The 13,645-nt window shown below is 36.2% G+C and overlaps 1 protein-coding gene across 2 annotated transcripts in view; it reads right to left on the reverse strand.

Annotated features, from left to right (window-relative positions):
* Positions 1-9,925: 9,925 nt before the first annotated feature.
* TTC33 (tetratricopeptide repeat domain 33) overlaps positions 9,926-13,645 on the reverse strand; it is a 33,598-nt gene continuing 29,878 nt past the window's right edge. For both annotated transcript variants that reach the window (XM_079918546.1, XM_079918547.1), the window contains exon 5: positions 9,926-13,520. In XM_079918546.1, coding sequence (XP_079774672.1) covers positions 13,167-13,520 — 354 coding nt within the window. In that variant the 3' untranslated portion in view covers positions 9,926-13,166. The remainder of the gene's footprint in view (positions 13,521-13,645) is intronic.

Raw genomic sequence — 13,645 nt, forward strand, 5'->3', positions numbered from 1 at the left:
GTTTTGTGTTAACGCCCAGTAATGCTGTACACATATTTGAAGGACTTTCTCAAAGAAATATTAAGCATGTTTTGTTGCTTAAAGTGTTTTTGTGAATTGCTTGGTTGTAATTAAATTGAGCCTGATAGTGATGTGGTTTTAAGCAGTTGTACCAACTGAAATTATTTTGGAGATTATAATAAATAAATACACTCAGTCTGAGTTCCATATCATCAGTTTTGGAAAACTTGTGTGATTTTTGTGTGTTTGTTTCAGGTCATCTTTCATCTTTTTTAATTGAAATATTTAAAATTTTTTATTTTAAAATAATGTCGAAGGTAAAGTTACAAGAATAGCACAGAGCCTTGGATCCACTTAGTGAAGACGGGCATTTAGAAACCAAGATCTGGGTGCGAAGTGTACTCAAAATTACCAGTCTGTATGGATAGTACGGGAGACAGTATTATGCTTAACTTGCTACATGTGAAGTATCCAAATATTTAATATTAAAAAATTAGCATAAACTTGTGACCCTTCCTACTTGTTAATTCTCTAGATCAGTGCTTTTCAAGCTTTAGCATGCATCACAGTCATCTGCAAGTCTTGTGAAAACACGAAGTTTCTGATTCAGTAGGTCTGGGGTATATCCTAGGTGATGCTGATGCTGCCAGTATTAGAACACACTGAGTAGCAATCCCCAGGAGTGAGGTTATGATTTTTTTTTTTGCGATTTTTTTTTTTAGAAAGATTTTTGGATGATATCAGAAAAGCTAGACTGTCATCTTCACAGTCCTGATGGCTTAGTGATTTCCGGCTGAGGGAAAAGGAGATCTGGCTCTTTCTACTTTACCGTGCTAACCAATGAATAGGAAACAATGTTTTCAGAGAATATTTTACCTGTGAGAGAAGCTTTTGTTTTTCTTCCATGTATATGGACAATGAGACAACATCTAAATTTACGTATAAATGAATATATATATTCATCACCCATGTTCACGGAGGAAAAACAAAGCCTCATTCAGAAGTCAGCATTACTAGTAGTCAAGGCATAATCTCACTCATCCTTTACTTCAGGTTCACCACCCGGAATGCTGATTCTGGCTTATTCTTTTTTTTAATTGGAATAAAACACATATAATAAAATTTGCCTTGTAAAGTATTGTAGCATATTCATAGAGTGCAACCATTACTCCTAATTCCAGAACATATTCATCATCCCCAAAAGAAACCACATACCCATTTGCAGTCACTCCCAATTCACCTTTCCCCCTAGACCCTGGCAACCACTGTATCTCTATGGATTTGCCCATTCTGGACATAAATGTAATCATACAATATGTGGCCTTTACTGTCTGCATAATATTTTCAAAGTTCATCCATGTTGCAGCATGAATCAGTACTTCATTCCTGATTTATGGCTGAATAATATTTCATTGTGTGAATATACCACATTTTGTTTATCCATGCATCAGTTGATGAGCATTTGGGTTGATCCCATTATTTGGCTGTTATTAATACCGCTGATAGCCACAGTTGTGTACAAGTATTTGTGGGAACATATTGTTTTCAATTCTCTGTATACCTGGGAGTGAAACTGCTGGGTCATTTATTAAGTATATATTTAACTTTTTGAAGAACTGCCAAATGTTTTTCCAAGTGACTGCACCATTTTACATTCCCACCAGCAATGTACAAGCGTTTCAAGTTCTTCACATCCTCATCAATACATGTTATTGTCTTTTTAAATTATTACGGTCATCCTAATGGGTATGAAGTGGTGTCTCACTGTGGTTTTGATTTGCATTTCCCTAGTGACAAATGATGTTGAGAATCTTTTTTATAATTTTTTTAAATGGTAATTTTATATATATATATATTTTTTAAATTAATTTATTTTTGGCTGCGTTGGGTCTCCGTTGCTGCACGTGGGCTTCTCATTGTGGTGGTTTCTCTTGTTGCGGAGCACAGGCTCTAGGTGCACGGGTTTCAGTAGTTGTGGCATGTGGGCTCAGTAGTTGTGGCTCACGGGCTCTAGAGCACAGGCTCACTAGTTGTGGCGCATGGGTTTAGTTGCTCTGTGGCATGTGGGATCTTCCCAGACCAGGGCTCAAACCTGTGTCCCCTGCACTGGCAGGCAGATTCTTAACCACTGTACCACCAGGGAAGTCCCAATGTTGAGAATCTTTTCGTATGCATACTGGCCATTTGTATATCTTCTCTGGAGAAATGCCCATTCAAATCATTTGTGCATTTTTAAATTGGATAATATGTCTGTATTAGTTTGCTAGGGCTGCCATAACAAAGTACCATAGACTGGTTGTCTTCAACAACAGAAATTTATTTTCTCACAGTCCTGGAGGTTGAAGGTCCAAGATAAAGGCACTGGCAGATTTGGTTTCTCCCAAGGCCTCTCTCCTTGGCTTGTGATGGTTGCCTTATTGCTGTCTTGCCACGTGGCCTTCTCTGTACACATGCATCCCTGGTATCTCTTTAAGAGGACACCAGTCAGGGGCTTCCCTGGTGGCGCAGTGGCTAAGAATCCACCTGCCAATGCAGGGGACACAGGTTTGAGCCCTGGGCCGGGAAGATCCCACATGCCGTGGAGCAACTAAGCCTGTGTGCCACAACTACTGACCCTGCGCTCTAGAGCCCATAAGCCACAACTACTGAAGCCCGCATGTATAGAGCCTGTGCTCCTCAACAAGAGAAGCCACCGCAATGAGAAGCCCACACACTTCAACGAAGAGCAGCCCCCGCTCGCCGCAACTAGAGAAAGTCCGCGCACAGCAATGAAAACCCAATGCAGCCATAAATAAATAAATAATTTATTTAAAAAAAAAAAAAGGACACGGGTCACATTGGATTAAGGCCCACCCTATGACTTCATTTAACTTAATTACCTCCTTAAAGGCCCTATCTCCAAATACAGTCACACTGGGGGTTTTAGGGCTTCACCATGTGAATTTCAGGGGGATACAATTCAGTCCATACACTGTCTTTTTATTGTTGAGTCTGGCTTATTCTAAAAAGAACCAAAGGAAGAAAAACTTCAGCATTGTTCGTCATCCATTCCACATTTACTTATAAGACTTACCAACTATGTTATGCAAAGACAGTTTTTTTGTTGTGGGAAACTTGTTTCTGATCATTTAGAGTGTCAAACTTTCTATGCAGGACAGTTTTGATTATCTAACTGGCTAGTATTAAATCCTACCTGGTCCCAGTAGGATATAGCAGACAGGAAGATAATTTTAACACCATCTCATAATCTTTAAGACAATCTCATAATCTAACCAACCAGGTCAAGTGTATTAGAAAAGATTGTGATATTGGTACAGCTATTAAAGTGGTACTTTGACTAGAACACCATGGAATGCAAGAGTCTTTTCCCAAAGTACAGCCACCCCTCTGCACAAGTTTCTTACTGGAGCCACAAACACAAAGGGCCATGGAAAAATCAAGGCACAGTAGTATTCACTGTTAGCTATGCCTTTGGCCTTAGACTTTAATGCAGAAATATCTGCATTACATGAAACAGTCATTTTTCCTAAACTACTTGTCATAGTTTCAGAACAAAACAAGCCATGAAGTTTGCTCTCTTTTCACTGCTCCCCCACCTCATGCCCTTCCTACCACCACAGAGCCTGAGTCTAAGATGCTGCAAGTGTGATCTTATGATTGCTCTCAAGGTACGCCAGAAGTGGAACCAGAGAAAAATAGACTCAGCTCAAGAGCACATTCGACCCTATTGTTTAGCCTGAGCTGCCCTAGGCCACACATGGGGCTGTAGCCCTAGGCTGGAAGTGCTTTGGAAGAAAAGAAGAGAGAAAGATAGTTGGGCTCCTTGTCTTTGTATCAATATCAGCATCTCTACCATTCACTCACAACCTTATATTTATTTACCCTCCCAGGTCATCCACCCCATTCCACACCACAGAAGAGGAGGACAGAGGAGCACACCAGACATACCTGTGTCCTAACAACTTTCAACCACAGCAAGTCCATACACTAAAATCTGAACAACTGGGTAAATATTTCTCTTTCTTGAGTTCAATACAAGGAAGAAACAAGGAGAATTCCAAGAACAGTGATGAAAGAGAACTCAAGGCAACAGCTCTGCAGTAGAACACAGTGAAAGTAGCCTAAGGCAGGAGAAGGGGTTCTGGATGTGTCTCTAGGTTAAAAAAAAAAAAAAGGAAAGAAAATCAATGGATTATTTTATATTTGGAATATTGTGGGGAGTATTATATTTCTATTAGAGGGGATATTTGTAATATATACATGGAAAACTAACGAACGACAACAAAAAAGGCATATTGACTCCATGAAAAAGAGAAGTACAAGAAAGGTAAAATAAAAATAATAGACTAGGTGAGATGAACTATGTGTGATAATTACATAGTCATATTAAACAATGAATATAGATGGAGGCCAAAATTATAAATCAACTGTATTGGAAATGGATGCAGAAGTAATAATATATTGAGGAAATATAAGGGAGCCAAATCATATTCCAAATAGTTCACGTCGTAAATTTCTAAAAAAAAAAAAAGAATAAGCAGTGAAATCATAATTATATATACACACACATACATATATATGCAGTGAAATCACATATATGTGTGTGTGTGTGTGTGTGTATTCACACCCTTATACACCAATCATATTTGTAAAAATTTTATAATATGAAAATATCAAGTATGCTTTAGAAACTCTAATACATTGTTGGTGGGGTATAAAATTAGAACCATTTTGAAAAAATGAACTTGGCGTGATCTACTGAAATTGAGGATGTATACAACATCAATACGAATAATAACTGCAAGGATCGAAACATATATGTCTCAATGCATGACTTCATAATGATACAAAACCGAAACAGAACACCTCACCCATCACATTTGGAGGGTGCTAGAGAACCAGCGTATTATTTTGAAAAGTGCTAAATAAAGGGGAAGAACAAAGCCTCCACTACAGAAACTGCCTGTACTACATAAATTGTTTCCAAGGTAGCAAAATAGTTGATGAGGGGAAGTTTTTCTTCAAAGATGTTTTCTAGCACCAAAATTCTAACAATTATCACCATTTGTAGCCTCTAATGAAACAATGAATCTAGGCAAAAATAGGCAACAGCTGCTGACATTACAAAGAGAAAGAGATAGCCAGAAATATTTAACTTCTGGTCTAAATATCCAAAACCACCCATGATGTATTCTTACCAGAAAATTGAAGAATTCTAATCATTTTATAGGAAATGTAGGTACAGAGTAACATAATGATATTAGGTGGGATGCAAGAGACAAAATACAAAAAGCAGAAAATTCTAAAGGACAAACAACTCAGTTTAAAAAAAAATAAACTGCAAGGAAAAAATGAAAGGGAACCTATAGATTATAAAAGACTAAGAGACATATCAACAATGCAACAAATGGACTTTTTTGGGATCCTAATTTAATTAAATCATACTATCACTCAATGTGACACAATCAACAAGGTCTATGTTGTAGCTATTTTTGAAACTTAATTTGTAATTTTAAACTTTCCCAAAAAGGAAATGCTAGATCCAGGTGACAACGCTTGTTAGTTCTATTAAACGCTATTGAACAAAATACCAGATCTGTAGAAACTCTTTGAGAAAAGAGTAGGTGGAAATACTTTTCAACCTCTATTTTTAATGAGGTCAGCATTACTCTGATTCAAGAGCTAAGAGTATTACAAGAAAGCTACAGACCAATATTTTTCATGAACATAGACATAAAAATCCTTAATATTACCACATTGAATCAAAAAGGATCTAAAAACGATAATCCATCATAACTAAATAGGGCTTATTTTATCCCAGAAATGCAGTTGATTTGACGTTCGAAAAATACATGTAATTCATCATATTAACAGAATAAAAGAGAAAAATCATATGATTTCTGATGGATGCAGGAAATACATTTATCAAAATTCAATCCCCACTTGTTATAGAAGGTGTTTAGGGCTTCCCTGGTGGCGCAGTGGTTGAGAGTCCGCCTGCCGATGCAGGGGACACGGGTTCGTGCCCCGGTCCGGGAAGATCCCACATGCCGCGGAGCGCCTAGGCCCGTAAGCCATGGCCGCCGGGTCTGCGCGTCCGGAACCTGTGCTCCGCAAAGGGAGAGGCCACAACAGTGAGAGGCCCGCGTACCGGGGGGGAAAAAAAAAGGTGTTTAGTAGACTAGAGAAGGAACTTCCTCAATTTAATAAAGGACATATATAAAAACTACAGCTACCATCGTACTTAATGGTGAAAGACCAAAAGATTATAAACATGGCAAGAATGTCCATTCTCACAGCTTCTGTTTAACATTGTGCTGGAGGTTCTAGCTGGTGTAATAAGGCAAGAGATGGAAGTAAAAGGCATTCGGTTTGGAAAAGAAGAAGGAAAACTATCTTCATTCACAACATGATAATATATGTAGAACAGCCTAAACAATCTACAAAAAAGTTAATGCAACTAATAAATGAATTATCAAGGTTGTAGGCTACAATGTCATTATTCAAAAATCGATTATATTTCTATGTAATAGTATCAAACTGGAAAATGAAAATTTAAAAACACCTCTTAAAGCATCAAAAAAATATGAAGTACTTAGGGATAAACTTAACAAAAATATAGGCAAGACTTATTCACAGAAAACTAAAAAACATTACTAAGAAATTAAAGATCTAAAACAATGACAATTACGCTGTGATCATGGATTCAAAGATGTGACATTGTTAAGATGGGAATTCTTCCCAAACTGATTTACAGATTCAATACAATTCCAATCAAAATTCCATTAGACCTGCATGTAGATAGAGACAAATGATTCTAAAATGTATATAAAAGAAACTAGAATAGTTAAACGATTCTTTGAGGAAAAAAAAAAGGTTAGAAAAATCACACTGATTTTTAAGACTGTAGGACAGTGTGATATTGGTATAAGAATCGACATATGGATCAGCCTAACAATACAGAACTCAGACAGACCCTCAAATACATGGTGAAGGTATTTCAATGGGAAAGAGCAGTTTTTAAAAAAATACATAGTACTTGAATAACTGAAAATCAAAAAATGAACCTAGCCCTTCACCTCATATATTACATAAAAATTACCGTGAAATGAATCAGACCTAGACATAAAAGCTAAAACTTCTAGTAGAAAACATAAAATCTTTCTGATCTTGGAGTAAGCACAGATTTCTCAGCACACAAAAAAATACAACCATAAAAGAAATATACTGGACTTCATCAAAATTAGAAACTTCTGCTCTTCAAAAGGTATCATTAAGAAAACAAAAAAGCAAGCCACAGATGGGGACAAAATATTCACAATACATATATCTCAGGATTTTTATCCAGAATATAGAAAAAACTTTTACGACTCAATAATAAGATAACCCAAACTAAAAAATGGGCAAAATGTTTAAAAAGGTACTTCCCAAAAGAAGATATACAAACGTCAAATAAGCATATAAAAGATGCTCAACATCATCGGGGAAATGCATATTAAAACCACAATGAGATATCATTACATATCCACGGAAGTCACTAAAATGAAAACCAACAGCAGTACCAAGCATTGACAAGGATACGGCACAATTGAAACTTTTTTAATCCATTGCTGGTCAGAATGCATGATGGTACAGATACTTCGGAAGATTCAGTTTCCTCTAAAGCTCCACATATACTTATCATAAAACTCAGTAACTCCACCCCCAGGTACTTAAACGTATATCCACACACAAACTTGTGACATATGTATATAGCAGCTTTATTCATAATAGACCAAAACTTAGATGTTCATCAACAACTTAGATGTCCATCCACAGATATGAATAAGTGCAAATCATGATATCCATACAACAGAGTAAGAGCATTAGAAGGAACACATTACTGATATACACAATAGCGTGGATGGATCTCAACATGGATGGATTTCAAAAGTATTATGCTAAGCGAAAAAGGTCAGAAAGAGTATATATTGTATGATATATTTTTTTGAAATTCTAGAAAAGTCAAATCAACTTATAGTCACAGAAAGAAAATTAGTAGTTGACTAGTGCTGGCTGCTGGGGTGGAGGGGAACTGGCTATAAATGGGCATTAGAGAACTTTCTGGGTAATGGAAATACTCTACACCTTGATGGTAATGGTGTCAAAGCTCTTACAGTGAATGCATGTTATTACACGTAAATTACACTCTTAAAGTTGACAGGGTGGGCAGAGATATTGTTTCATATTCTTCCCTTCAAATTAAATCTAGAGTCGATATTGTGGTCTAGCACAATGCTAAGTCAGCAGACCTTTTAGATACCCTGAACAAATGTTTACATGTTGCCTTGTAATTAACATTACCCATTTTCAATAGAACTTCCATGGTTTAAAAAAAAAGCTAAAATTAGAAAAAAATTTGGTTTTTGTCTCATGCTTACATTGAAATATAATCTGCATTAATCTTTGTTAGGGTTTGAGGGAGTCATAAAATAACACCCTTTTCTCCTCCTGACTTTTTGAGCCGCTTGAGAGACAAAAAGTCATGTAGAGATTTAATATGTCAGATTTACTGCTGAAAAAGTATAGGTCAGAGGATGTGATTTAGGTTTGTGACAACAATGGCCACCCAATATCAAACCCAGAATTAGACAGACCTGCTCACCAAGGCATGGGCAGTCCTGCACAACCACAGGTCTCCCCTCACAGGGACAGAGAGTCTTCACTGCAAAACCTACAACATTTCTGGCAAGAGACCACAACACAGGCTCTCTGCAGGCATGATACATCCAAAAAAAAAAAAAAAAAGGCAGAAAGGGGCTGTATGTCCAGTTCTTTATCTTAAACTCCCTTTACTGGTGAGGTGGGAGAGGGGAGGGAAGGAAGAGATTGCAATTTCTTGGTTAATGGCTGTCCAAAGCAGCACCATCCCCACCCTCTGCCTTCCCAACAAAGTGTAGACCAGCATTTCTCATCCTTTCTTCCACCCTGCACACACAGCAAGTGAGGTTCACACACAACACACATTAAGGCACAATTCATGGTACACTGGCTATAGGGCCATCCCTTCTCTTCCATTCAAGTGGACATACTTAACTGCATACTTAACTGTGGCAGAAGTGACACATTTCATTTTACTTTGGTAATGAGTAAATCATTTATAAACATGTGTATTTTATTATTGGTTAAAAAAAGAAAAATCTTACTTTCTCAATCCTAAAATGTCATCAATTACAAAATACACCATCAGTTTCATAATAACCTCTGAGGAAAAACACACTTAATATACCTAATGATTTGAAGATAATTATAGAACTATGGTTTTTGTGTCAACTCACAGCTCATTTAGATACATGTATGTCATGAAATCAAAGTCCAGAGTCAATTTAGAAGGCTTCTGACTCATGAAACCTGAAATTAAAGAAATGACTGACAATTTCCTACTGCTGGGAAAGGAAGGGAAACAAGCTTTTGACATCATTACATAAAGTATATAATGTAATGTTAGTTATAATCCTGGAAACTCTATAGTTTTCTGAAACAAACCTCTTTTTAATTTAAAGTCTTCATTATAGTTTTGACATACAACATCAATTTAAAAGCTGATTTCGTACGTGAGTACCATAAAATTTTGTACATAGGCTCCAATTAAAGTAGATCCAACTAATTATTAGAGAAATGCAAATCAAAACTACAATGAGGTATCACCTCACACCAGTTAGAATGGGCTTCATCAGAAAATCTACAAACAATAAATGCTGGAGAGGGTGTGGAGAAAAGGGAACCCTCTTGCACTGTTGGTGGGAATGTAATTGATACAGCCACTATGGAGAACAGTATGGAGGTTCCTTAAAAAACTAAAAATTGAATTACCATATGATCCAGCAATCCCACTACTGGGCATATACCCAGAGAAAACCATAATTCAAAAAGACACATGCACCCCAATCTTCATTGCAGCACTATTTACAATAGCCAGGTCATGGAAGCAACCTAAATGTCCATCGACAGACGAATGGATAAAGAAGATGTGGTACATATACACAATGGAATATTACTCAGCCATAAAAAGGAATGAAATTGGGTCATTTGTAGAGACATGGATGGATCTAGAGACTGTCATACAGAGTGAAGTAAGTCAGAAAGAGAAAAACAAATATCGTATATTAGTGCATATATGTGGAACCTAGAAAAATGGTACAGATGAAACGGTTTGCAGGGCAGAAATTGAGACACAGATGTAGAGAACAAACGTATAGACACCAAGGGGGGAAAATGGCGGGTGGTGGTGGTGGTGGTGGTGTGATGAATTGGGCGATTGGGATTGACATGTATACACTGATGTGTATAAAATGGATGACTAATAAGGACCTGCTGTATAAAAAAATAAATAAAATTAAATTAAAAAAAAAAAAGTAGATCCAGGTTCTGTGATTTATACCTTGCATGACTTTTCAATGTTTAGCACATTTAAGATAAATACTCTATAATCTAAGAACCTGTTGTCGGGACTTCCCTGGCAGTCCAGTGGTTAAGACTCCGTGCTCCCACTGCAGGGGGTGCGGGTTCGACTCCTCGTCGGAGAACTAAAATCCCGCGTGCCACTGGTGCGGCCAAACAACAACAACAAAAAGAACCCGTTGTCTAGAGAATAATATATGATTCTCAAATCATCAGGCATGGTCTGGATGTGTAGTGTTCTGACTAATGAGTGTCTATGCCATACAATTTTCAAACAAGAATACTACAAACTATGTTCAATATAACGTTAGTGTTTAGTGCTGTTTCAGAAAGTATATTAAATATATTTGATTATATCTTTATCATGAACATCAATTGTTTTTCTCTCAGATTCAAAAGAATTTGCTATTATAGTTACCAAGCTTGGTAAAGATCTATCGGTATTCACATCCTTATAAAATAATGTATGCATTCTTCTCTTCACACACAGAAGAGTGTTAGCTAAGCATCTTTTGGGGCCTGAAGAAATGAGCTGCCTTTCTTCTGTATAATTCACTATTTCTTTCTCTCCTCCGTCTTGCATCTAAACCATCTTATGTCTTATCTCTGTGTAAGGAAGAGACAAACCTGGCCTACTGTCAATACAGAGGAAACGCTAGGTTCATAAACAGAATTTAGTGGCTACGTGCACTCCATCCTGGGTCTTGCTTCTTTTGGGTTGAGATATAGACCTTACACCAAGAAGAGTCCTCAACTGAAAGCCATCTGTTCTACAGTATCAGAAGTAGTGACTTCTCACTTTCACGAAAGGAAAAGATTACAAAGAAGTTCTCCTCCTTTCTTAAAATCAGAAGAAAGTGAGGTTAAATAAAACCAATGCAAGTTCTTCATAGGAATAGCTAGCATTTACTGAGTACTTCATACACAAGACACCATACAAGGTGCCTTACATATTTTATTTTCACATAAGAAATGAATTAAATAAATCAATCTAATTTTTCAAAAGCTAACAACACAAAATAATAGGCAAACCTTTAAATGCAGAAAAAACCTATTTATTCACAAATTATACAATACACATCCATTACTCAAAACAACATACAAAATAGTAAGTGCTCACTTCTCTAGATACCCAACTATCTGCCCTTTGAGAATATACCTTATTAAACAAAATAAAATATAATTAATATTTGTTTTTTGGGTCTTTCTAAAACTAACTTCTTTAACCAGAGCTAACTTTCTGATACAACCTTAGGGAAAAAATATAATACTTTCCAAGGTAAGTGCTGGCTTCTCCAACTCTGAAAAAAAGAGGTAAGCATTCGACTAAAAGAAATGTTTTTAAATTATCTCAGAAAAATGTACAGTATTACATGTACATGCCCTCAGAGGGTAAGGTGAGATTCTTTAAAATAACTTACTTCCTCTCTAACAAGGATAAAATTAATTTTAAACCAATAATAGCTTCCTGAGTTTCAGAAGTAACAGTACACAGCAGTTCTACTGTACTAACATATATGTGGCATAAAAATAACAATTAATATTAGCAATGACAGTATTGACTTGTGGATGTGACTGTGGCCTTTCAATGAAATATATTCTGCAATATATCCTTTCTACTCATGGGACTGAACCATAAATCACATTTCATTTTCTATGTATGTTTCTATGTATGCCTAAGGTATTCATTCATTGGCACTTCAATAAATCTCTACTTTTTTTTTCTCCAATTTTTAGAAAGGTATAATTTAGCTATTTAAAACTGTGATTGTTTCTCATTTCACTGAGTAGTTCCAGAAGAGTTAACTAGAAAAGGAATTCCAAACCATCAGCTGGAAAGTTATATCAAGAGATAAGTTATTTTCAAGGGTTTTAATCTTGTAAAAATAAGGAAAAGAAAATAACTGCTTTTGACTGGGACAACAGCAGTGCAATTTGTTATGATATATCTATAAGAGCCATTCGTTTTAAAAAATGCACATCTTAAAAATGACTCACTTGGTACTAAGGACTACTCTATCTACTTTAATAATTTAAAAAATAAAACCATGATTCTGACATTTATCAGTATTTCACACATCTAACAAATACTGAAACTAGCAACTACCATTGTTATAAATAATTATAAAGTCAAAACAAAAGCACAAATCAGAATTAAGAGAAACTTCAGAAAATATTCAGAATGTACACATTTGCATGCATTTTCAGTCAAACTTTCAAGGATCCCACACATAACCAAATGACAACTTTGAATCAAAATGAATGTCAAAAACATTCAAGCTTTGTAACAGACTTACTCTAATGAAAGAAGAGAAAAAGAAGAGTGAACAGTAACAGCAGGGTATTGCTAGCAGGGCAAGAAGCCTACTTCCTTTATCATAAAAGCCAACAAGTCAATATTTTAATAACACTGGCCATCAAGTTATTCACTATTTGAGAATTTACTTTTCAAGTTGTATCTTTAAAATGCATTCACTTATATATTTGGATTAAATTAAGCTTATTAATCAAAAAACCACTGTACTCAGAATTTTAATCTTAAGAAGCTGAAATCATAGCTTATCAAAGCAGAGTCCAAACACTACACAATAATTCTTCCATTTAGTTTTCATATGCCTCATCTGAAAAACTTATTTTACAAACAGGAGTTTTGCCCTGTTTCTCTAAATGCCCCAACGGCTAAAATTTAGGTGGCAAAGATAGATTCAAATGATTCCTGCTAAGCTTTATCGGGCTTTGATAAAAACAGAGCCATCTGGTGGAGCAGCACCGTCTTCCTTCTCAGTCACAGTCTCTACAGTCCCAGAAGCCGACACAATAACCATTGTTTTATCTGCTGCAACTGTCTTCTGTTTTTCAGCAATAGCTGCACAAACAGCTACAATCTCCTCACTTTCAAAGTCATACTCAGGAATTGACTTTGGTGAGAAATGTGTTACCTCTGCTGGTGCTTCACTTTTTTTAATCCTCTGTGCTACCTTCTGCTGCTCCTGGAGCGTTCTTGCCCAAGAAAGGTCTTCTTTCCATATTTCAGGGTTCATTGGATAGATGTGAAGGGCTACTTGAAAACTTCGAATTGCCTAGGGAGGAGAAAAGGTCAAACTTTTTTTGTTTGCTTAGTTTTAAAAAAGGAGTGTATTTAATATAATCCACAATATCCATATCTCTCTCTCTCTTTTTCCTCAATGTATTAGAATGTAAAGAT

Source organism: Stenella coeruleoalba (assembly GCF_951394435.1).
Source record: "Stenella coeruleoalba genome assembly, chromosome: 3".
NCBI classification, from domain to species: domain Eukaryota; kingdom Metazoa; phylum Chordata; class Mammalia; order Artiodactyla; family Delphinidae; genus Stenella; species Stenella coeruleoalba.